The following is a 22,764-nucleotide window of genomic DNA, read 5'->3' as shown; positions in this document are numbered from 1 at the left end:
GATTTTAACGATAGTCCAAATCTTGAAGTTCAAGATTTTAACCGGAGTCAAAATCTTGAAGTTCACGATTTTAACGGGAGTCAAAATTTTGAAGTTCAAAATTTTAAAGGGAGTGAAAATCTTGAAGTTTAAGGTTTCAACTTAAGTCAAAATCTTGAAGTTCAATATTTTAACGGGAGTCAAAATCTTGAAGTTCGAGATTTTAATGGGAGTCAATTCTTGAGGTTCAAGATTTTCACAGGAGTCATAATCTTAAAATTCAAGATTTTAACGGGAGACAAAATCTTGAAGTTCAAGATTTTAACGGCAGTCAAAATCTTCAAGTTCACGATTTTAACGGGAGTCAAAATCTTGAAGTTCAAGATTTTCACAGGAGTCAAAATCTTGAAGTTCAAGATTTCACAAGAGTCAAAATCTTGACGTTCAAGATTTTAACGGAAGTCAAAATCTTGAAGTTCACGATTTGAACGGGAGTGAAAATCTTGAAGTTCAAGATTTTCACAGGAGTCAAAATCTTGAAGTTCACGATTTTAACGGGAGTCAAAATCTTGAAGTTCAAGATTTTAATGGGAGTCAATTCTTGAAGTTCAAGATTTTCACAGGAGTCAAAATCTTAAAATTCAAGATTTTAACGGGAGACAAAATCTTGAAGTTCATGATTTTAACGGCAGTCAAAATCTTGAAGTTCACGATTTTAACGAGAGTCAAAATCTTGAAGTTCAAGATTTTCACGGTAGTCAAAATCTTGAAGTTCACGATTTTAACGGGAGTCAAAATCTTGAAGTTCAATATTTTCACAGGAGTCAAAATCTTGAAGTTCAAGATTTCACAGGTGTCAAAATCTTGAAGTTCAAGATTTTAACGGAAGTCAAAATCTTGAAGTTCACGATTTGAACGGGAGTGAAAATCTTGAAGTTTAAGATTTTCACGGGAGTCAAAATCTTGAAGTTCAAGATTTTAACGGGAGACAAAATCTTGAAGTTCACGATTTTAACGGTAGTCAAAATCTTGAAGTTCAAGATTTTCACAGGAGTCAAAATCTTGAAGTTCAAGATTTTCACAGGAGTCAAAATCTTGAAGTTCAAGATTTTAACGGTAGTCAAAATCTTGAAGTTCAAGATTTTAACCGGAGCCAATATTTTGTAGGTTGAATTTTATAATCATTATGCTCGCTTGAATCGCTCAATTAATGTCTGTTAATGTTGGCGACCCTATCGGTCGCAATTTCGAGCCCGGCATTGGTCAACTGAAGATATCATGCATAGGATTTGTTACTGATTGAATTTAAGGGTTGTTTACAGGCTTCCATACACTTTTAAATTAGGTAGTTTAAATGACCCCAAAAATGGAGTTATCCTGTACCTTTTTTTTAAACCCAATTGTGGAGTTAAAGTAACTCCCTGAAAATTACTGTGTATCAATGGAATGTGCGGTGGAGCCATACTTGCAGTAGGTTCTGCTCGGTATGTTTGTGCCAAGGATAAACTCAAAGGTATAAAAATCGTTTGCATGAAGATTCAGTGACGAATCTGCATGTGATTAAGAAATTGGAAAGGGGGAGGAGAAGGGAGGGCTGATATTTTCCTTTCACTGGATAATAAGAGCGACCTCAATCTTTGTATCTGTGCCTTCTAGTGTGGTATCCATAGTCATACAATGGATACCACACTAGGGTGGTTGGAGGTAATGCTGGAGACTGTGGCTATGACGAACGACATAATAAACATGTTTTGTTGTAAATTTTTCCCTAAATTTTGACGCGGTCGTACTGTGGCAGAATATGAAATGGGAAAACAGAAAAGTAGTCTGCAGGCTTCTATAAATCCATCGAATTTGACTAGCAAATGGTTTAGTCGTGTAATTAGAACTTCTCTAAGACTGGAAGTATTTTACGAGAATTTTCAGTCAACTATAACTTTACCTTGGTTTCATTTTATATCCGAAAAATTAAGTTTAAATCTTGGAATTTTTCAGAAAGTAAAAATTTCACCACATGCAGACCACAGTTATTTTGTACATTTCCACGCAGGGGTGCCCATTGGAGTCTTTGCTGGTTATATCATTTCCGCCTGGGTGTTCTTTGGTTCCATGTTCTATCCGCCTAACACGAACCCAGGCGTCCGCTCGGTCAGAGAATGTCCGTTCTATCAGCAAGTACTAAATGCTTCACGCTTTGGAAATGGTTCAAACGCGACCCTGGACAAGTATGGTGACGGATTGATCAGGAACCCTTACAAGCCACACAGGTAAATCTAAATTTAGAGAAGCAACTACTGCCCATTTACGCGCAATTCCCGTCAATACTGTAGTCGTGATAAAGATGTTCTACGGAGAGCTAACGGTTCCTGTGTGAATAATCAATTATTATTCTGACCAAGTATGGCGACGAATCGATCCCGTATCCTTACAAGCCATACACAAGGTAAAAATAGTCTACGGCCAGTTTGCTTAAATCAAATTATTGAGCGAGAATTGGGAAGATGGCGCGCTCGACTACATCTACGAGTGTAAGTACAGCCCTCTCATTATTACAGGTAAAACAGTAAGTCGTATAGTGTGGTCGTCCGGGGGAGAGTAGTTCTGAAACGACTTATTCACAACGTAAACAAAACTAACAAACGGACCGCAAACAGAACGACTTAATTTGACTCACAACAGACGGATCAAAACTGACCAATTACTGTTGACAACCTTTACACGAGTTTTACAGCCAAAAACATCACGGCAAACGGACCAATCAACTTCCACGGACCAGACTTATAACATCTTCGACTGACAACAACTTTTTATTTGACTCTTAAGACGCCTTCCGATCAGAACTACTCTCACTTAGACGATCACACTATACGGCCTACTGTACTGATACTCCTGGGTTCAAACCGTTTACTATAAGAGGTAAAATGTTCAATCTACCACAACTGAACAAGCGTTGTATTTTGTCCAGTATTAAACAGCAAACGGTTCAAAGGGACGATTAAAGGAAATTTGGAAATCGTTGGATTGTCAGTCTCTAACTGATTAGACTTAATTAACGCTTGTTTCGTTTTGTTTTTCAGTACACCAATAGCTGACCTATATGGCTTGTCTTATCTGTGGCTTTCTGGTTTGTCGTTTGGCGCAGCAACGATTGTTTCAGTATTTGCAAGTTTTGTTTTGGGTAATTACATTCATTTATAATTTTTCAGCGCGTCGGACCGTTTTTATTTCCTGAAATATATAAACCTGGGCCTGATTTTCCGAAGAGCCGTCTCCTCTAGTTGCTTACCGAATACCGTAAAATTCCGGTTATAAGCCCTGGGCTTATACAACTTCGTAAGGGGTTTTGGTTGGGTTATAAGCGGAGGAGCTTATATCCGTGATAGATTATAAGTGGAATAAAAAAACGTTTGGAAACAAGCCACCGGAGTGTTGGTCGAAATACATTTTTAAGTTAAAACGCATAAAAAAGCAACATTTAGCTCTGTTCGGTTCTGTCATCCGTCAGAGGGGGGCTTATATCTGGGGGGGGGGGGGGGGTTATAATCGGATATATTTTTTTGTTTCCAGGTAGATGGGCCTATAACCGGGGAGGCTTATAACCGAATTTTACTGTAACCGCTTATAGGGAATCAGCTACAACAAGGCGGTGCTAGCGCGGGCTTGTTGGCAAAACTGACAAGAAATTTTAACTTAGACAATGCATACCAAAGGATAAAACCCGCTAATTTAAAACCTACCAGCTTTTTATAGTCTGTTTTTGAAGATAAATTGTGAAAAGCAAAATATCGAAGTAAAAAACTGAGAAATAATACTAAAACAATTTTCGGCATTTCCAACTCCAAGCAAGTGCACTAGCCGATGAATTTCGATTTACAGACCGCACCGAAATGAGCTCATATCAATGCACAAGTTTTAGAAATAAATCAATCCAAACCAATACTCGGCTCTTAGGTATTGACGTCACCGGGCGACATGTAATAGTTTTGGCACCATGACGTTTTGGTTAAGACATCTTTTGTAAGCGACCAAAGAGAGAGACGCAACTTTAATTTATTAACCATTAACATGCTAAGCGCGGATTATTCCGCGATTTGGAGGAATGGCCATTCTGCCACTTATGACGTCACCAATTTACACGTCAGCAGATTTGTGTGATTTTCATCTTATAGAGCTTGGATAGATCTTTCCAAAGGACTGTCCATCTTCAATATTGACTGCATTCCGACAGAGCTAATCGAAAAAAACCTGATCAGTTTTTGCTGTAAAATTGGTGCTAAAACAGGCCAAAATACCCGTACTTGATCATGATCTCCTTTCCAGGGTTTTCCATTGATTCAGATCAAAACTTTTCAGTCCAGTAGAAGGGGTGCACAGAGTAAAAGATAAAGAGAATAATAAAGCAGAGTAAAACGAAAAGGAAAGGAGCAAGGAAAAAAATCGGAACGGTTCAGCAAAAAGAAAAAAGAAGTTTAAATTTTGGCTTATGCGCATGCGCCAAAGTAAAATATTGTACATTTTTACATGGAAATTTCATCAAAATCTTCCTGCATTGTCAGAAAGTGCATTTTAGCAAATTTAGAGAAAGTTTGGAAAGTAGAGCCAAGAAAATCGATTAACGGTTTAAAAAAACGCGTTTTTGGGAATAATTTTAACATTTTAAGGGTTAAATGCTTTATGAAAATGACAAGAAAACCTCCTGTTCTAAGTCTATGTCATGTTATGTAGGTATATGAAAGGGGAACAATTTTAGTCAAAATGGTATATCAATGCAAAGGGTGAGGGGTTGGACCTCGGGGCGGAGCCTCCCAGTATAAAACTATTTTGAGTACCCCCCGCTCCGGTATTATGGAAAACCAGCTGGTCAGCATTTACAAGCTTTAACTGTTTTTTTTTTATTACTTACTCAAGAAACCAAACAAGATCAACTTAAGAAAGTGGATCACATGCTACTGTTCCCGATAAAGGCTTGGTTACGTGGATTTTTGCCTGGTCACAAATTCACTTGGGAAGAGGAAAATGATGCCAACGATGAAGATGAAAACGAAATGAAGGTAAAATCATATTTCACAGTAAGAGCAAATAATTTATAACCCCCATTACGCAAACTAGTGGTCTAATGTTTAGCGCGTTTTAATTGTTTTCGGAGTTCGAGAGCTTCGAGCCTAGTAAGGGGGTGTGTGAAGGTGCAGGGGAAATTCCACGAGAGGCAAAAGATTAAAGGGGCTTTGTCATGGATTTTAACAGATTTTTGAAAGCCACAATTCACATTTGTGTATAAGAAACCTAAAAATAACGTTCCATTTTATATATTAGTGCAGTGAAACTGTTAAAAAGCGTCTTTGGCTGCGGATGGCTAGGACAGAAATGGATTGCAACTTGAAAATTAAGGCTTAACTTTTCAACTGAGTTGTTTCCGCGCATCTTCCAAAAAAAAAACAATATTTAAAGCCGATTTGTATCCAAAAATTAAGGGTATAGCTTGCTTTAAACAATCGAGAAAATACGGTACTCAATGTTTATTCCGCTCAACAAGAACAGTTTTCGCGCGCGAGTTGCTCGGAGGTGAATACAGAAAAGGTATCCGGAGTTTGAGTAGCCAATCAGCGCGAGCCAAAAACGTTATCCACTGTTTGAGTATATATTAATTTATTCTAGTATAGTCTGAGAAGTGGAACTTTAAGTGAATTTCTTAAGTCGCGTTCTCTTCAAAACGTAAGCTAGAACTAGATCGACTATTACTCTCACACCAAAAGCAACTCCACACGGACACCTTACTCCACCGTCACTCATTCTCGTATCTGATCAGGCTGTAGATATAAAAGTTGTGGTATACATTTATTCAATTAGACACGTACGTAGCGACGACCTTTTATAATTCCGTTCGCTGAGTTGTGAACAGAATCCAGCGAGAACGAAGCGATCTTTGAGCGTTGATCTACTGTAAGCCAGATAAATAAAGTTCACTTCTGGCTTACAGTAGATCAACGTTTGGGATGAAAAGATGCGAAATTCAGTATTTTATGGAGCATTTCTCACGATCAGTTGACTCAAGCGGAGGTCAATCGTTACAAATTACAGTGAATGTATGGGATCAAGCAGCGCATACCGTGACGCTTAAGTCACGCGGCCTCAAACACAGACACTTGTCTGCCTGTGATATCATTAGCGAAGTCACGAGCGTTTTTAAACAATGGATCGCTTTGAGAATAGTGCCACAAAAGCGAATCAGTGTTCCGTGGAAGGCTTTAATGAAGCGACCGCCGGGTTGGAAACACGGTTTAAATTAATCACTCGCAATTCTGAAGGCAAACAATCATATTCTCCTGGTGATCGTGTTGTGGTGGAGTTAGCTTCTACAGAAGATGGAACACTCGCTGGAGACATGAAAATTGTGCACAAGAATAATGGCAGCTACGAGGTTTCTTGTATTCCAAAACGGGAAGGAGAACATAAAGTTACTGCTCGTGTAAATGGAGAGGAAATCAGCGATCATCAGTCCATTCACGTAAAGAAACGATCCTACAAACTTGTGCGAACTGTTGGTAAATATGGGATTGGTGCTGGAGAATTCTACTGTCCATGGGGGGTCACTGTTAATGACAAGAATGAGATCATTGTTTGTGATTTTTTATATGCCAGTGCTCGACTTCAAGTATTCAATGAAAATGGAGACTTCATCAGAACTATTGAACATGAGCTGCTGACCCATAAACCAAAAGGAATATGCATTGATTGTGCAGGCAGGATTTATGTAACAGCCAAGGATAAGATACTGCTGTTTGATCCAAATGGAGACTATATCAACATCGCTAGAAATCGCGGACATTGAAGTCGGCGAATTTTGATGCATCTTACATTAACCGCTCGCGAAACTTGGTAATAGCCGCTGATTCGAAAGCCTGACTTTGGGCTCATATACATCTACGATGGTACACAAAAATGCAGCCTACACAGAGTAATATTTTGTGAAGTAGGAAAACCACTGGTCATAAATATTGCCTGATAATAAAAATGGAGCAAAAGATCTTTCAAACGATGGCTTTTGCGGCAAAATTGGAGCAAAGACGGCTGAAATATCGTAGCTCAAAGACAGCGGATTTTGGGATTTCAATGTGAACTGCCGCCGTGTGTTTACAGTATGCGATTTTTTGTAGTTTTCTAACGGCAAAGATACAAATGAAATCTAATCGGAAGGAGATGTAAATCATTTGGTGAGTTAGATTCATGTATAGTTTTATCAAATCTGCTTTCACATTTTTTCGATCACATTCAGTTTGCCGATAATCCCCGTTTATAAACTTTAAGTTTTCGGTTTTCGCCATACATTTCTCCTCTACGCCTTATAATTTTGGTCTCAAAAACTGTTCGCAGAAAACGTTCATGAATACAAATGAAATTCGAAGTCTGCACTTCAATTCTTGTACAATGTGGTTCTTAATACATCAATCTATTGTGTTCCGCTTTCACATTTTTACATTTGTTAATTTGTCAAGAAATATTTAATAAAACATTTCATTCTCCATACATTTTCTTTGTAATTCTTGCGTTCGCTCCTACGGTCAATGTACCGCAGGACATACTATTCGCGGACTCGGAGGTCCGCGATTTCTAGAGATGAGAGATTGCTTACGAGGAAAATCAAGGTGAACTTTGGTATCGTGGTATCTCTTTTGATGAACACGGAAATATTATTGTCTGTAATGGGAAAGATGATTTTAAAGCTGTCCATATTCTTTCTCTAGAAGGTAAACTCCTAAAGAAACTTACTAGAAATGATTTCGATCCAATTGACTGCTTGTACCATGAAAGAAAAATATTCGTCTCTAACTTTGCCACCAAGACAATTGACGTTTTTGATTGTGAAGGCAAGTTTCTCAAAGAAATTGGCACACAGGGTACTGGAAATGGAGAATTCAGTCGAGTTGCAGGACTAGCAATCGACAAAACAGGACACCTTGTAGTAGCTGATATTAAAAGGGTCCAAGTATTTACTTTAGATGGAATGTTTGTAACTAAGATTGGAAGTGACGTACTTGGATACCCTCAAGGTGTGTCAGTACTTAAAGACGGTCGTGTTATTGTCACTGATTTTGGCAAACATCGATTTCTAATGTTTGAGTAATTTTATGACGAGTCGCATGTATTCTAGTACCTCTGGGCTAAGAAACAAATCTATTTTAGCCGTTATTTTGGAACATCTTGCTTCAAATGCTACTTGTAAATAGTGCCGTTTTATTACAATCGTTTTTATAAATTCCTGTTAGCTGCTACTTGAATTGTTTGATGTAATAAACATAACTAGAAGATACCTGTGTAGTACTGAGCTTGTTATAGGACCATTCGCTTTTTATGAGGTAGGGTGGACTGGTGGGATTTGAGGGGGGGGGGAGGTATGTCAAAACATTTTGCATCAAACGGGGGTCCATCCGAAAAAAAAAACCTGTTTGAGGGGGGATCACTCAAAATGATTGCCTGATTGATGATGATTATGATTATCATATGATGGCTTCTATAATAGTGCAAAATTCTACCAGAAGGCCGAAAATAGCATTTCTGACGTTCTGAAAATTGAAGTTTTCCCGGGGGAACATGCCCCAGAATCCCCCTACTTTGTAGTAGTATAATCAACTCAATCCCTCCAATTATTTGGTTGCAAACACAGTTGATCCCACTTATCATATCGATCACGTCCCTTCAATAAACAGTTCTAGCAATATTATTTGTAGTTTTATCTGATATTCTTTAAGTTCAGCTTTAAAGTTTTGTATTTACTTTATCATTTTCGAGGGTTAGGCTTTAAAGGTTTTGCTGTCTACTTTATCATTTTCGGGTGAGGGGGGGGGGGGGTCATTTCAAAAACTTTGAGTTACAAGGGAAGCCAGAGCAACATTTTTTTGATTAAGAGGGGTGGGGTTCATTATATATTGCAGACACTATCTGTCAAATCACACCAATCCCCCCCACCCCATAAAAAATGAACGATCCTTAAATAAAGGTGCTTAAAGCGGTCGTTATATATAGAGAGATCGAGCTTCACATTTGTTTATCGCGCGAACGCCACAAAATTCACTTTTAGGGTGTCTCGGTTTGTTCATGAAGGTGAGCAGTAACGCGTTTGTTACCAAGTGAATAAATTCCTTTTATGGATTAACTGCATTTACTAAATCGAGGATAATAAAAAAAACGTTTACCATAATAATTTCTGTCGGAATTTCTCAGTACAGATAAAATAGTCCGGGAGCTAGGAGCACAAAAATGATGTTTTGCACTTCAAGAGTACTGAAAAGGTTTGACAACGGATTTCAATACATTAAAACCTCCTCTTTCACGGTAGGTAGTTTGTGGTTTCAAATTGTGGTATACGTTTTGAGTTATAGATATGTTTTTGTCAGTCGGTACAGGTCAAGAAAGGTCTCACATGAGAACGAGGCTGACATTGCCACTCAATTTATTCATAGAAACTTATTCGATAAGAAAATAAATGTTATCCAGATAACTGATAGGACTCTATGAAAGTCGATTTTATTGAAAGCACCACGGCTTGCAAAGAAATCGCATGTTATTTGTCTTCGTTTTGTGTGAGGTGTCACAGCATTCTCATTCTCTGTTACATAGGAACAGAAATGTTTCGCTCACGATCATCTGCAGACCGTTTGCTCTTTCAATTTGCTCTTTTCGCACTAAAGAAAGGCAATATTTTTAAAATTTATAATTTGTTGAGATAAAAACCTTGGGCAAAGGCGTTAAAGTAGCGCATTTTTACTGAAGCCTCGCTTTCATGTTGATGGAAAAGAAAAAATGATATTAAACTTGGTAAAGAAAGAAGCAATGTTTAATGAAATTTGCCCACAAGAAAATATTTAAAATACATGCAGGTGCCGTCAATTGCAGCGTAGAAAATAAATATGACGTTAAACTAATTTCTGACAAGACCCAATTTAAAGGAGAAGATTTAGAAAGTTTCCACCTTAGTTTCACTTAAAACTTGTCTCGTATTTAAATTTAAAAATTTATAATAAACGGTCGTGATGACGCCTGGAATATCATAAATACCAGGTCACAAATAGTCACTTAATGAAACAGTCATTCTATTTCTGTTTCGGCGCTCGTGGACCCCTGTACAATGCAGCATTTTTTTTTTATTTTCCTGCCATGCCCAACAGGTTATGGCAAGGTCTTTAGTAGTAGTAGGTTATATATTCAAACGTAAGTCTGAATGACTTTAGCTTCAGGGACATACTGTAATGTTCTGTTTTTCACAGTAAATGACATAGCACAACTCATTCGCAGTACGTAGAAACAGCTCTTTTCCGGGATGAATACATTCTATAGATCAAAGCTTTGATTTGTTTGCTGTTCTCTCGTCTACCTCTGCCGCTTTAATTTCTCTAACCGCCCTAAGCGATCTCAGTTTTTGATTCTGCGTAAACCGAAACTGCTTGAGCATTTCGGTTTCCAGTTACAGCAAGTGAGTTCAAATCACCAGGAAATGCATAAAAAGGAGGGAACTACAATCTTTCCCAATTAAATAAAAAAGTAATGAAACACGTCTGTGCTACCCAGTCAGTGCCTTCATTTGCAATTCAAGTCGCCTCACAGAATTCAACAGGAAGAGCCATGGTATCTTTTTTGAGCCTTACTCAAGGACAAAAACTTGTTGTTGTTTTCTCACGAATCGAGCTCCTAACTGGGCAGCACATAAGGGTTTAAAGTACCGCAGTGTCTCGCAATGCAAGATTGCAGCTCTCGCACCCTCTTTCGAATCATGTTTGGTGTGTAATAGAAACCTTGTGTAGGCCAGAAAGCAATGATCGCACAAATTTATCACTTCCCTTTCGTCTTAAGGAGACTTTTTTGTGAGGGAGAGGGTTGGTGGCTGGTAGGGTCCGGGGGGTGGGCTGGGGTAGAGGCAGGTATAACCAAGCCTTCCAATAATTTATGACTAAAAAGCCAGGCTCTTACTTGGTTGGCGGTATGGCTCACTTTAAGTCTCCAATCGTCCGAAGTAATAACATTTGGTACGCTTGCCTCAAAGCACTTCAATAGTGCGGAGAGATTCAGAACATTGACTTTGATCGTTATTGACCAATATCCGTCCGGCAAAGATGCAGAGCAAACGAAGAGAGGAAAAAACATTGAAATTGATATTAATGGCCCACATACATCACTTCCTTTATTTAAATACAGGGAAATACCTGTGAGTAATAGCCTACTTTTTCCCAGTTTAGCCTAAACGGGTTCTTATATAAATGGTAGTAACACAAATTATTTTAGGCTATTCAGGTTCTTAATAAGTTCGTATTTTCTTAAGAAAATTTACTTTAATGCTTATAGAACTTTTAGTGATATTCGGCCTATTCCTTGTATAAAATTTGCATACCACATAAGTGCTTATGTAAAAAGCACTAGTCATTTAGAATATGACATTATATATACTGATGCACAGTCATGATTTGTCCAAACTTCCCAAAAACATTTTTAATAAATTTTAGAAAATAACAACTTGTTTCCAAATTTGAAGCCAAATATGTTCTTATACAAATGGGGTCTAATTTCCAAATTTTAGCCTAACAGGTTCTTAACTGTTAGGTTCTTACCCGCGGGTTTTTACTGTATATTTATTTTAAAACCGAAAAACAGGACTTATCTCGTGTCCTCCCAATCCGATTCTTAAAATATACTTAAAACAAGAACCTTGTTATTGCTACTGAATGAACAGGTTCTTAACTGTTAGGTTCTTACCCGCGGGTTTTTTACTGTATATTTATTTTAAAACCGAAAACAGGACTTATCTCGTGTCCTCCCAATCCGATTCTTAAAATATACTTGAAACAAGAACCTTGTTATTGCTACTGAATGTAAAAATAGAAATTTTGCAGTTTCTTTGAAAAAGAGAAAGCCCAAAATTAATGAGACCATTAGATTCAAACAACGAGAAAGCCATCAGAAGGGTTCTATCACACGCCAAACATGATGCCAAAGATGATGCAAAAAATGATGCGATACTTTCATTCAATCGCCAGATACTAAATGAGTGATGTACTGGTACTCATTTATATGCAAGGAAATTGACTGCCAAGAGCCGTGGTTCCGGACGGTGTTTAAAGTTCAAACAAAATACACTCAAGGACACAAAATTGTTTCATCAATGTTTGGTAAACAGTTGTGAAAAGTTATTCATGCTTTCTCACTCCTGGGATGCGATTCTACAAACTTTGATATTGATAATGAAAAGCAAAATACTTGGAAACTCACACGTATTAACGCAGGCTTATCAAGAAATCTTAGGATGGTTGGGGAAAACAGAAGGATAGAGCCGAGAACGGAGTTTGCTGGAGGAGCTTCTGCCTGAATCTCTCCCCAAGCAAGACTAACTTGTACTATGGATGAGTCATGTTGTGTCAGAAGAAACAAAATAGCAAGTCTTCTCAACAACCGTCATTCAATCTTCCACTTAGGTTCTTGATTTATAAAGACATATCAAAATTATTTTCCTTTAGTCAGGTAGCCCTTAGTTTGTTTTACAAGGTAAGAGTGTGGTTGAGCAACCCAATGAAGGGCTGAAAGCCACAGTTGACGGTCATTTTCTGCAAAATAATTTTTTAAGACTTATTCTGAATAACTCGTCAACTTTTGCATTGTTTTTTTTTTGTTCTTGATGTTTTTCGTTGGTTTTTGACGACGTATGTCAGCATTATATCTTTTTTTAGATATCCTCAACATTACATCATAAATGTCACTATTTCAGACACAAAGTCAGAAAATAATGTAAAATAATGCAACATTCATCCCAGAATGATAATGGCTGGCTACAATCTACTTATTCTGTATTGGTGTCTAAAAACTAGTCAGGAACGTCGTGATTAAAACGAAGAAATCAGTCAAAAAGCTGAAATAGGCTTCACCTACACGTCACTAAACACGGTCCCAGGCAAACGCTCGGCACATCAAAACATTCACGGGGAAAATTGCTATAATGAACATTTCTGAATCAAAAAGTAGATCTTTTTCTTAAAGTTTCAGAAAAAATCTCAAGGCTAAGTCGCTTATACATCTTTCAGTTTTAAACGTACAAAGGCTGAGGGAATAGAGCAGGCATGGCAGGATTTTTAATAAACGAAACAGTCTTGAATAACATTTTTTTTGTCGTTTCTTGAAAGCTATCTTCAAGGAAATGTATGTTTGTGCATGGAAGTTTACAAGCAGCTGCATCACACATTTTTTGCCAAGCCAGTACAGACACCACTGTTGAGACACTTGGCCAACTTACAACAGTTCTTTTTTTACCCTCCGCCAACCTACCTCATTTGGTCATTTAGTCAAGTGGTCATACTTCATGGTGGTTAATGTTGTCGTGTTGTGAAAACAACAAGAAACGAATAAAAAAATCTTTAAACCGACTAATGCAGTTCAAACGCGCTCTTGAGTAGAGGCATTTGAAAGAACAAAATGTGACTACTTGTTTACATGAAATTTGTAACATTCTTGATGTCATCACGTCCGTATATAACTAACGAAATGGAGGACAAATTATAATAAAATCTTGAAAATTATATTTTTAAGCACCAATTGCGATCTCTAACTTTATTTTCTACTGTAACCGATTGACAACACCTGTTTTTAGTTATTTTGTGTTAGGAATAATTTTATCAAATGTTGTTTTTTCCTAACCAAGTTTATTATCACTGTTCGTTTTCCTTTTAACACCAAAGCGAGGCTTCAGTTAAAAAGCGCCACTTTTACGGCTTTCACCAAATTTTTAATGTCAGCAAGTGATGAATTTTAACAATATTGCCTTTATTTAGTGTGGAAAGAGCAAATTGAAAGAATAAATGGTTTGCAGGTAAACGTAGGCGAACAGTTTCTATTCCTATGTAACAGAGAATGAGAATGCTGTGACACCTCACACAAAACGAAGACAAATATCATGCGATTTCTTTGCAAGCCGTGGTGCTTTCAATAAAATCGACTTTCATAGAGTCCTATCAGTTATCTGGATAACATTTATTTTCTTATCGAATAAGTTTCTATGAATAAATTGAGTGGCAATGTCAGCCTCGTTCTCATGTGAGACCTTTCTTGACCTGTACCGACTGACAAAAACATAGCTATAACTCAAAACTTATACCACAATTTGAAACCACAAACTACCTACCGTGAAAGAGGAGGTTTTAATGTATTGAAATCCGTTGTCAAACCTTTTCAGTACTCTTGAAGTGCAAAACATCATTTTTGTGCTCTTAGCTCCCGGACTAAAAAACCCACCAATAATGAATTGTTTTACCAACTTGCGATAAAATTGCATAAACTCATCAGGACTTTAGAAGGTCTAATCATGCTGTCAGGATGTTGTTTTACTCAGTAGCGGATCAAGACCTTCAGCTTAGTCGGGTCCCGGATCGTCCTGGCCCTGGAATAAGGATGGGGCCCGCTTTCGAAAGCAATTTTTCTCGGCGCTTCGGGCCTCTAGTTGTCTACCACTTTTAAACTTTATATTTGAATTTTTTTGATTACGACGATTTAAATCCTTAATTTGAAGGATCATCTGCAATAGTTAGTTTTTACAGTTTTGCTGCTTTCGTTATTCGCCAGAATAAGTATCCTTTTGTAACAGAGTCGTTAGCCTTGAGGTCTCTCTACACCTTTCGTTACCGTAACAAAACCTCTTAAACTCCATTCACAGATGTAATAGGGACGTTATGGCCTAAGTTGTTGGTTGTCTGACAAAGTTTGAGCGGCTAGCTCGCTGAACACTCTGAAAACGATTCTCGATAAACACGATAATCGCGGTTTTCAAGTGGAAGACAGTGAAGAACAACATCTTGAACGAAACAAAACTGCCAGATGAGTTGTTGTCACCTTACGTGCGAACAAGCAAATCTGAATTAAGAATGAGAAGTGGACTGAACTTCCAGTGAATTTCTTGAGTCGCCTTCTCTTCAAAATGTCCCTAGAACTAGATCGACTACTACTCTGACAACAGTAGCAAAACAAACGATATTTCTGTGTTTTTAAGGTGTGTCATGTGACTCCACACGCGCACAAAACTAGCCATATTTTTTGTGTTGAGGCTTGTGACTCTCCACACACCTCACTCCACCGTCACGCATTCTATTCTCGTATCTAAAAAGTCTCCTAAGGGGAGGGGAGTACCCCCTCTCCTTAGGAAGGCATGATACTCAGGTTAGTAAATTTAAAGGCTATGTTATGAGGCCCAGTGGAATCACAGTGGAACCTAATGCAACTGAGCAAAACTTATTGTTTTTGGCCATTTGCATGTTCCACTCATGTGAAGTTCGACGTTTGGCCCGCGTCTAAATTACCTAAGCTCACAATCGCCCTCAAAATTACTGTTATCAGCAAACAATCGGTATCCGCGCTGGTGACTGATTTTTACAAGCTCCATGATTACAGGTTCACGTGACAGCAGAATTATCGCGTGACAAATACTAAATTAACACACGCACGCACAAAATAAATAGAAAAATAAATAGTTTCATTGACCTTCCTTGGTCAGACAAGAACGTATTGGCAAATTCAAGGACTAAAAAAATATTTCCATTTAAACCACTGTTGTTACAATGTTTACAGTTTCCCTGTTCTCTCTAAAAGATCGTTACGTTCTCGTGGGTTCCCAGTTACAACTTAGTATACTTTTGAGAATTTAGCGGCTGCGAACAGAAATTATTAACAGTCTAGTCGATCGTCGCTACGTGTTTAATTTAATAAATTAAAACAATCACTGTATACTCCATTGAAATTGACATGCAAATTCGTTTGTAAAAACACCGTCACCAGTTCTGGGGTCAACTTCTTGGGGCGTTTCTGTCGCGATTTTTAAAGCCTTATTATTGTCTCGTGGCGAACAAAAACAAAGCAGCCAATCACAGCTTGAATTTCCAGACTATTTATGACATTCAATTTCTAAGAAACCACGACGCTTCGAAGGTGAATAAAATCGAAGCTTCTGGTGTAAACAAAGTAAAGCGGCGTTTTAGTTCAGTCTCGAGCGTTTAAAATGGATGTTCCTACCTTGATGCATAACCTCAAGAAAGATCTGCATCTTTGTACAACTGCATAGTTGTACAAAGAGCCAAAACAGCTGCCATGTTTATACAGACAATGGATATGTCTGATTTACAAGCCTGCATTACAGATTCGCGTGACGGCAGAGTTCTCGCGTGACAAATACTAAATTAACACACGCAAATACAGTAAATAAGTTGCATTTGTCAGCCAAAAATGTACTAACAAAAATATTGCCATACTCCATTGAAATTGACATGCATGCAAATTCGTTTGTAAAACACCGTCACCGGTTCTGGGGTCAAGTTTTGTGGGCGTTGCTGTCGCGATATCAAAGCCTTATTATTGTCTCGTGACGAACAAAAACAAAGCAGCCAATCACAGCTTGAATATCCAGATTATTAATGACATTCATTTTCTAAGAAACCACGACACTTCGAAGGTGAATCGATTCGAAGCTTCTGGCGTAAACAAAGTGAAGTTGTATTTTAGTTAACTCTCGAGCGTTTAAAATGGATGTTCCTACCCTGATGCATAACCTCAAGGAAGAAGTAAGTTGTTCTGTGTGCATGCAGTTGTACAGAGAGCCAAAACAGCTGCCGTGTTTACACATTTTCTGCCTTGAATGTCTGAACAACATAGCAAGAACCAGCGCCCGCCATGGCAAGATCAAATGTCCGCTCTGCCAGATTGAAGTCGTTGTTCCCGAACGTGGCACCATGGAAACTCTGCCAAGCTGTTTTTACTTGAAAAATCTGCTGGATATTTTGGCCATCAAGGAATGCAGCACTTCAAAAGTAACCTGCGGAAACTGCGAGAAGAAGAGCGAAGAAGCATCGTACTGTTTTCACTGCGGGGGGTTCTGGTGTAATTCTTGCCTGGATGCGCACAACATTCTTCGCCCAAACAGAGACCATCGGGTTCTTGCCCTGAAAGATTTTCAAGCGAAGGATTTTGAAGTGGTTCTCAAGCGGCCGGCGTTTTGCCAGAAGGAGCTACACGAGAAAGAAGTGCTGAAATTTTATTGCAAAATGTGTGACATCCCTGTGTGTCAGAATTGCGTGGCAGTTGAACATGGTAAACACGATGTGGAATATTTGGAAGTAACTGCAAGAGCGGCGAAGCAAAACATGGCTGCTCAACTGGAAGCTGCAGAAAAGGAATCACAAACTTTTTCTGACTGCTTGGAAGAATTGGAGGAGAAATCTCGTGGAATCGACGAACGTTCTCGATTTGTCAAAAAGCAAATTCAAGATGCAGTTAAATCGCTGATCCTAAATCTTCAACAACGGGAACAGGAATTGATTACGGAAGTGGAAAAAGAGGCAAAGACAGAACAAGATCGCGTGACAAAGAATAAAACAAAAATCAGCGAGCATCTGAAGAAGATTGAAGACACTATGTCCCAGGCAAAGCATTTCATTGACTGCAGCACGGCAGCGGAGCTTGTGACGGCAAAAACATTCGTGACAGACCTTCTGCAAGAACTTCCGGCACCAGAATTGATCGCCTCTACTTGTGAACGGGAAACTCACATGGCCGTGTTTGTGGAAAACAAAGCTTTCGCTGAAAGTGCTAAAAATGAAGGAGTTGGCCGCCTTGACAAAACCGCAACAAAAGCGAATCAGTGCACCGTGGAAGGCTTTAATGAAGCGACCGCTGGGTTGGAAACACAGTTTAAATTTATCACTCGCAATGCCGAAGGGAAACAATCATATTCTCTTGGTGATCGTGTTGTGGTGGAGTTAGCCTCTACAGAAGACGGAAACCTTGCTGGAGACATAAAAATTGTGCACAAGAGTAATGGCAGCTACGAGGTTTCTTGTATTCCAAAACGGGAAGGAGAACATAAAGTTACTGCTCGTGTAAATGGAGAAGAAATCGGCGATCATCCGTCCATTTACGTCGAGAAACGATCCTACAAACTTGTGCGAACTGTCGGTAAGTGGGGGAATGGTGCTGGAGAATTTAGATGCCTATGGGGGGTCGCTGTTAATGACAAGAATGAGATCATTGTTTGTGATTTTCTCAATAATCGACTTCAAGTATTCAATGAAAATGGAGACTTCATCAGAACCATTGAAAATGAGCTGCTGACTTATCCAAGAGGAATATACATTGATAGTGCAGGCAGGATTTATGTAACAGTCGAGAAAAAGATACTCCTGTTTAATCCAAATGGAGACTATATCAAAGAGATTGGTGACGAGGAAAATCAAGATGTAGATTGGAATGGAATCTCATTAGATGAACAGGGAAATGTTATTGTCTGTAACGCGAAATATGATCATAAAGCTGTCCATATTCTTTCTCCAGAAGGTAAACTGCTAAAGAAGCTAACTAGAGATAATTTCAATCCATTCGACTGCTTGTGCTATGAAAGAAAAATATTTGTCTCTAACCGGGCCACCAATACAATTGATGTCTTTGATTGTGAAGGAAAGTTTCTCAAAGAAATTGGCACACAGGGTACTGGAAATGGAGAATTCAGTCGAGTTGCAGGACTAACAATCGACAAAACAGGACACCTTGTAGCAACTGATGAGAACGGAGCGCAAGTATTTATTTTAGATGGAATGTTTGTAAATAAGATTGGAGGTGACGTACTTAAACGCGCTCGAGGTGTGTCAGTACTTAAAGACGGTCGTATTATTGTCACTGATTTTTACCAAGATCAATTTCTAATTTTTGAATAATTTTATGTCGAGTCACATGTATTCTAGTACCTCTAGGCTAAGAAACAAATCTAACGTTTGCTGTTATTTTTGTATACAACAGCTTGCTGCAAATGCTTCCTGTAAAGAGTGCTGCTTTATTACAATGGCTTTTATTAATTCCTGTTAGCTGCTACTTATTTTGTTTGATGTAATAAACATAAATAGAAGATACCTGTGTAGTATTGAGTTTGTTACGGAAACATTACGTAAAGGATGCTGTTTTATTAATTTTATTCATTTTGAATTTTTTGTTCATGACGTTTTAATCCTTACATTGAAAGATCATCTTAAATAGTATACCATTCTCACTCTGTGGATAAGATATTGGAAAAGATTGTGGCCGAGGCAATGAGCGACTGGGTGAGAAAGCACTATAGCTGTGTATTACGTCGCCGAAGGGGAGGTGGGAGGGTCGAAAATTCGCCCGGGCTTCCCGGCTTGCGTATCTCTTTCGAAATGCCCCGAATCTAATCAAAGGGATCTTAAATACGGCGATTGTGCACGTGGTGATAAGCATTACATAACGGCATCTCTCTATAAACAAACGGGGTTATGTAATTCACGCACTTCTGAATTCCGCGTCATAATTATGTATGAGAATACTGAGTTGCTACAGTTTTGCTGCCTTCGTTATTGGACAGGATAAGTATCCTTTGTAACAGAGTCGTTAGCCTTAAGGTCTCTCTAATCGTTACCGTAACAAAATCTCTTAAAACTCCATTCACCAAAGGGTTTTTCACAGACGTCATGGCCTAAGTGTTGGTTGTCTGATGGAGTTTGAGTGAGTTGTTGAATTAACTCTGAATGCGATACACTGTCCGTCCAATCTCTCGTCATAATCGCGCAAACATCCAACTTTGTAATTTGTACTGGTAACATAATCAAATTTTGAAAGATGACCTGCCATGTAGTTTTGCTAAACTGTTCCCCTTGATTCGCTGAACTAAGCAAGACTTCAGAGCTTGCAACAGCTGAAAGAGAAGCGAAGGTTAAGGCGTCAGAACTAACAGTCACGTGGCCAGACAAGGGAAGTACAAACAGGTTCAACAGGAGGAGATGGGGGGGGGGGGGGGAAGCGAATAATATTTTATTCGACATACAAAGGTAAGCCTGGTTTTCACTAGCGACGCAAGCACAAGCGCAAAGATAACAGCTCTTATTTCTCCGTGAAAAAGGCTTCGACTCAAGCAAAGGCACAAAGCGCATTACATTTCAATGCTTGTGCTTGTGCTTGCGACAAGCACAAGCACAAGGGTCAAAATTTGTCGTTTTTGCGTGATCGCGCTTGTGCTTGCGTCGCTAGTGAAACCCAGGCTAAAAATTTTCATCTTTGTGCTTGTGCTTGCGCTTGTGCTTGTGCTTGCGTCGAAGCCGTCTTCACTATGAAATAAGAGCTGTTATGCTTGCGCTTGTGCTTGCGTCGCTAGTGAAAACCAGGCTTAACTAATCTAAATCCGGATTTTGCGATCAAAAATTAAATTTCCTGTTCATGGTCAATCCAATCTTAAATTGAAATCCGAACAATCTGCCCCCAATGGTGGATCGATCAGCTTGGTAACTGAAGCTGGTTTCAGATTTTTGTTCCATTTAAGCGAACTTGGATTTTATCACATGGTCAGTCAGCTCCGCCCCTTCTCGCGTTTTTTTTTTTTAGATTTTCGTTTCAGTTAACAAGAAGATGCAAACAATCTTAATTTACTAGATCTGAAAATGGTTTGGTTAAAAGGAACGCTACCAAAAAAGACGCTTTCAGGTTGTCTGTTCACACGATCCCAGAGACCGTAGCGCGCTTGGTTAAGGCCCAGTCTCCTAAAGGTCACCGGGAAAAAGGGATTACATCCCCATCATTTTATATCTACTTACTCTTTTTACAAAAAAAAGGAGTAAGTGCAGCTTATTATGTACTTACATCTTTGCTGTTGTTATTAAACAAAGTGTCCCTGAAGTTCTTGATGTCCATCATGGCAGGAAGGTTTTTCAGGATAAAACCTTCACAGTAAGTTAGCAATTCCTTTGCAGCACACAGCTGAAATATAAGGAATGTAAATCGGACATTTTAAGTCCTTTGTGACAACTCGAGATGCCTTCATCTCCAGCTGTATTGTATCCTCTACTGAAAGAAACTTTAATTAAGCTTAACCCAATTAAAATAACAAACAAGGTGACTATACATCGAACGAAATGAACTGAATGCAGCAAAACTGCGCCTTATCAGTTTGTCTATACGGCAACCTCCTTATTAAGCCAATCATTCCACCTCCCCCACTTCAGACAGTCATCCTTTAATACGACATCCCTGTTAGAGCAGTAATCTTGAATAACATAGGTTCTGCTTTACTTTGTTTTGTAACTCAGGGGTTTTAAACTTGCGCCACTATCTCACTCAACCAATCAGAATTAAAACCAAAACCAATCGCGACTCGCTCACATGTTTTCCCGCGCTTCGTGCCGGCTTTATGTTTTCTTTTCGCTCGTATTAAACTAATATAAACAAATTTTAGATCAAACATTAACTGGTACTGTTTTTTTTTTGTTTTTTTTTTTTTCTGTCTTAACTTTTTTTCCCATGTTCCCTTTTTTCCCTACTTTTCTAAATTAAATTATCATTTATACATACTTAGTTACATTGTACTTATTTATTTTTTTTTTCTGCATGGTACTTAATTACTTATTACTTGTCTTTTATTACTTTTGTCTTCTTTTATGTACAACCTTGTCAAAGCAATTAAATTTTTTTTAACTACTCAGCTCGTTTAGTTTATTTCTATTCTGAGTAGTTTTTTTTTTTTTGCCTATTTTAGTTAATTTATGTTATGCCGTAATTTATTTTCTATTTAATTTGGCAAAATAAAATGGTTGTTGTTGTTGTTGCTTTGGGTTTGCTTGGTTTACTGGATTGTATTTGTCTTTCGTGATTAGCCAGAGTAAGTACTTTGGTATTGGTTTTACGACGCTCAAAGGAAAATCACTCTAATACGTAACACGGCACTTCATTTTGATGGCATGTTGAAGGTCCGGTTAATGGAGTTCTATAGAGCGACCATCTTTATTGAAGCCACAGAATGACACCACACAGACGAGGAGAGTTACTAAATGAACTAAATGTTATACTGACTTTAGCGCATGCATATGTATCCGCGACGTTTTCACAGTCGAGGTGGTCAGCAGCAAGACGCTCACAGTGACGTTTTAGTGAGTCAAACATGAAGAACTGCGAGGCTTGTAAGAGCTGAGGAGAAAACACAAATAGCGAAGTGGATTAACAAATAACGCTGAGCGCCCGTTTACAAACTTTATGCAGTATTCATTAACTGACCTCCAGAATTTGAACTTGATCACCAGGGTCGTCCACTGCTCCGCTGTACAAAAACTGGATCACAAGCTGATGAAAAATAACAGTGTTTTAATTCCACCAGAAGAAAACTTAACTAGAATCTTCTTTTTTTCTCGTTGGACACAAAAAGTAATCGACTTAACCCAGCCTTATGGCCGTTTTTAAACTAGAGACATGCTACTCGTCTGGACGACCTTGAGCAAGCATTTTGTAGTTCTTCTGGTTGTGCGTCTCTAGTATAGAAACGGGCACAAGACGCGTAAACACGTCTAGAAAAGCTTCCTTTCGTAATTCGTCTTTCAAGACGCATCTCGAAAAGAAGCTCATTTAGACGGGTAAGTCGTCTTGTGCCCGTCTTTATACTGGAGACGCATAACCAGACGAACTACAAAATGGTTGCCGAAGCTCGTCCAGACGGGTAACACGTCTCTAGTATAAAAACGGCCAATAAATCAAACGGTCCAAAGACGTCCGCTATCTTTCTAGTGGACGATCTGTGACCTTTAAATCAATTCGTTAGTTAAGCCAGGATGAAAAAAGTGAACATCAGTGAAAAGTTACTGCACGCTTAAGTTCTAAATAGGGTGAAAAAAAGCTTTCTCTTTTGGTTTTGTTATAGGAACTGGTACAGCAGAAATTAACTTGAGTAAGCATTGCTTCCGCATGCAAAGAACATTTGGAGTCAACAGCGTGTAGATCACTCATTGC

The 22,764-nt window shown here is 38.6% G+C and overlaps 3 protein-coding genes across 4 annotated transcripts in view; 2 read left to right on the top strand and 1 right to left on the bottom strand.

Annotated features, from left to right (window-relative positions):
* Nucleotides 1-1,570: 1,570 nt before the first annotated feature.
* On the top strand, nucleotides 1,571-5,069 carry LOC144632378 (uncharacterized). The gene is made up of 3 exons (XM_078491008.1): nucleotides 1,571-2,246; nucleotides 3,057-3,157; nucleotides 4,888-5,069. Exons 1-3 carry the CDS (start codon nucleotides 1,786-1,788, stop codon nucleotides 5,067-5,069), a joined length of 744 nt encoding a protein of 247 aa, XP_078347134.1. The 5' UTR covers nucleotides 1,571-1,785.
* An 11,363-nt stretch (nucleotides 5,070-16,432) lies between these two features.
* LOC144631737 (E3 ubiquitin-protein ligase TRIM71-like) lies at nucleotides 16,433-18,920 on the top strand. The gene has a single exon (XM_078490279.1). The coding sequence runs from the start codon at nucleotides 16,518-16,520 to the stop codon at nucleotides 18,699-18,701; it is 2,184 nt and encodes a 727-aa protein (XP_078346405.1). The 5' UTR covers nucleotides 16,433-16,517; the 3' UTR covers nucleotides 18,702-18,920.
* Nucleotides 18,921-18,927: 7 nt separating this feature from the next.
* Nucleotides 18,928-22,764, bottom strand: part of LOC144631720 (ankyrin repeat and BTB/POZ domain-containing protein 2-like) — a 27,508-nt gene continuing 23,671 nt past the window's right edge. For both annotated transcript variants that reach the window (XM_078490244.1, XM_078490243.1), the window contains exons 16-19: nucleotides 22,039-22,104; nucleotides 21,838-21,951; nucleotides 20,632-20,748; nucleotides 18,928-19,693 (exon numbers count right to left, since the gene is read on the bottom strand). In XM_078490244.1, coding sequence (XP_078346370.1) covers nucleotides 19,604-19,693; nucleotides 20,632-20,748; nucleotides 21,838-21,951; nucleotides 22,039-22,104 — 387 coding nt within the window. In that variant the 3' untranslated portion in view covers nucleotides 18,928-19,603. The remainder of the gene's footprint in view (nucleotides 19,694-20,631; nucleotides 20,749-21,837; nucleotides 21,952-22,038; nucleotides 22,105-22,764) is intronic.

Source organism: Oculina patagonica, chromosome 12, assembly GCF_052425735.1.
Source record: "Oculina patagonica isolate OP01 chromosome 12, crgOcupat, whole genome shotgun sequence".
In the NCBI taxonomy this organism is placed as follows: domain Eukaryota; kingdom Metazoa; phylum Cnidaria; class Anthozoa; order Scleractinia; family Oculinidae; genus Oculina; species Oculina patagonica.
The sequence above is the reverse complement of the archived record's forward strand: the minus strand, read 5'-3'. Positions and strand labels throughout refer to the sequence as shown.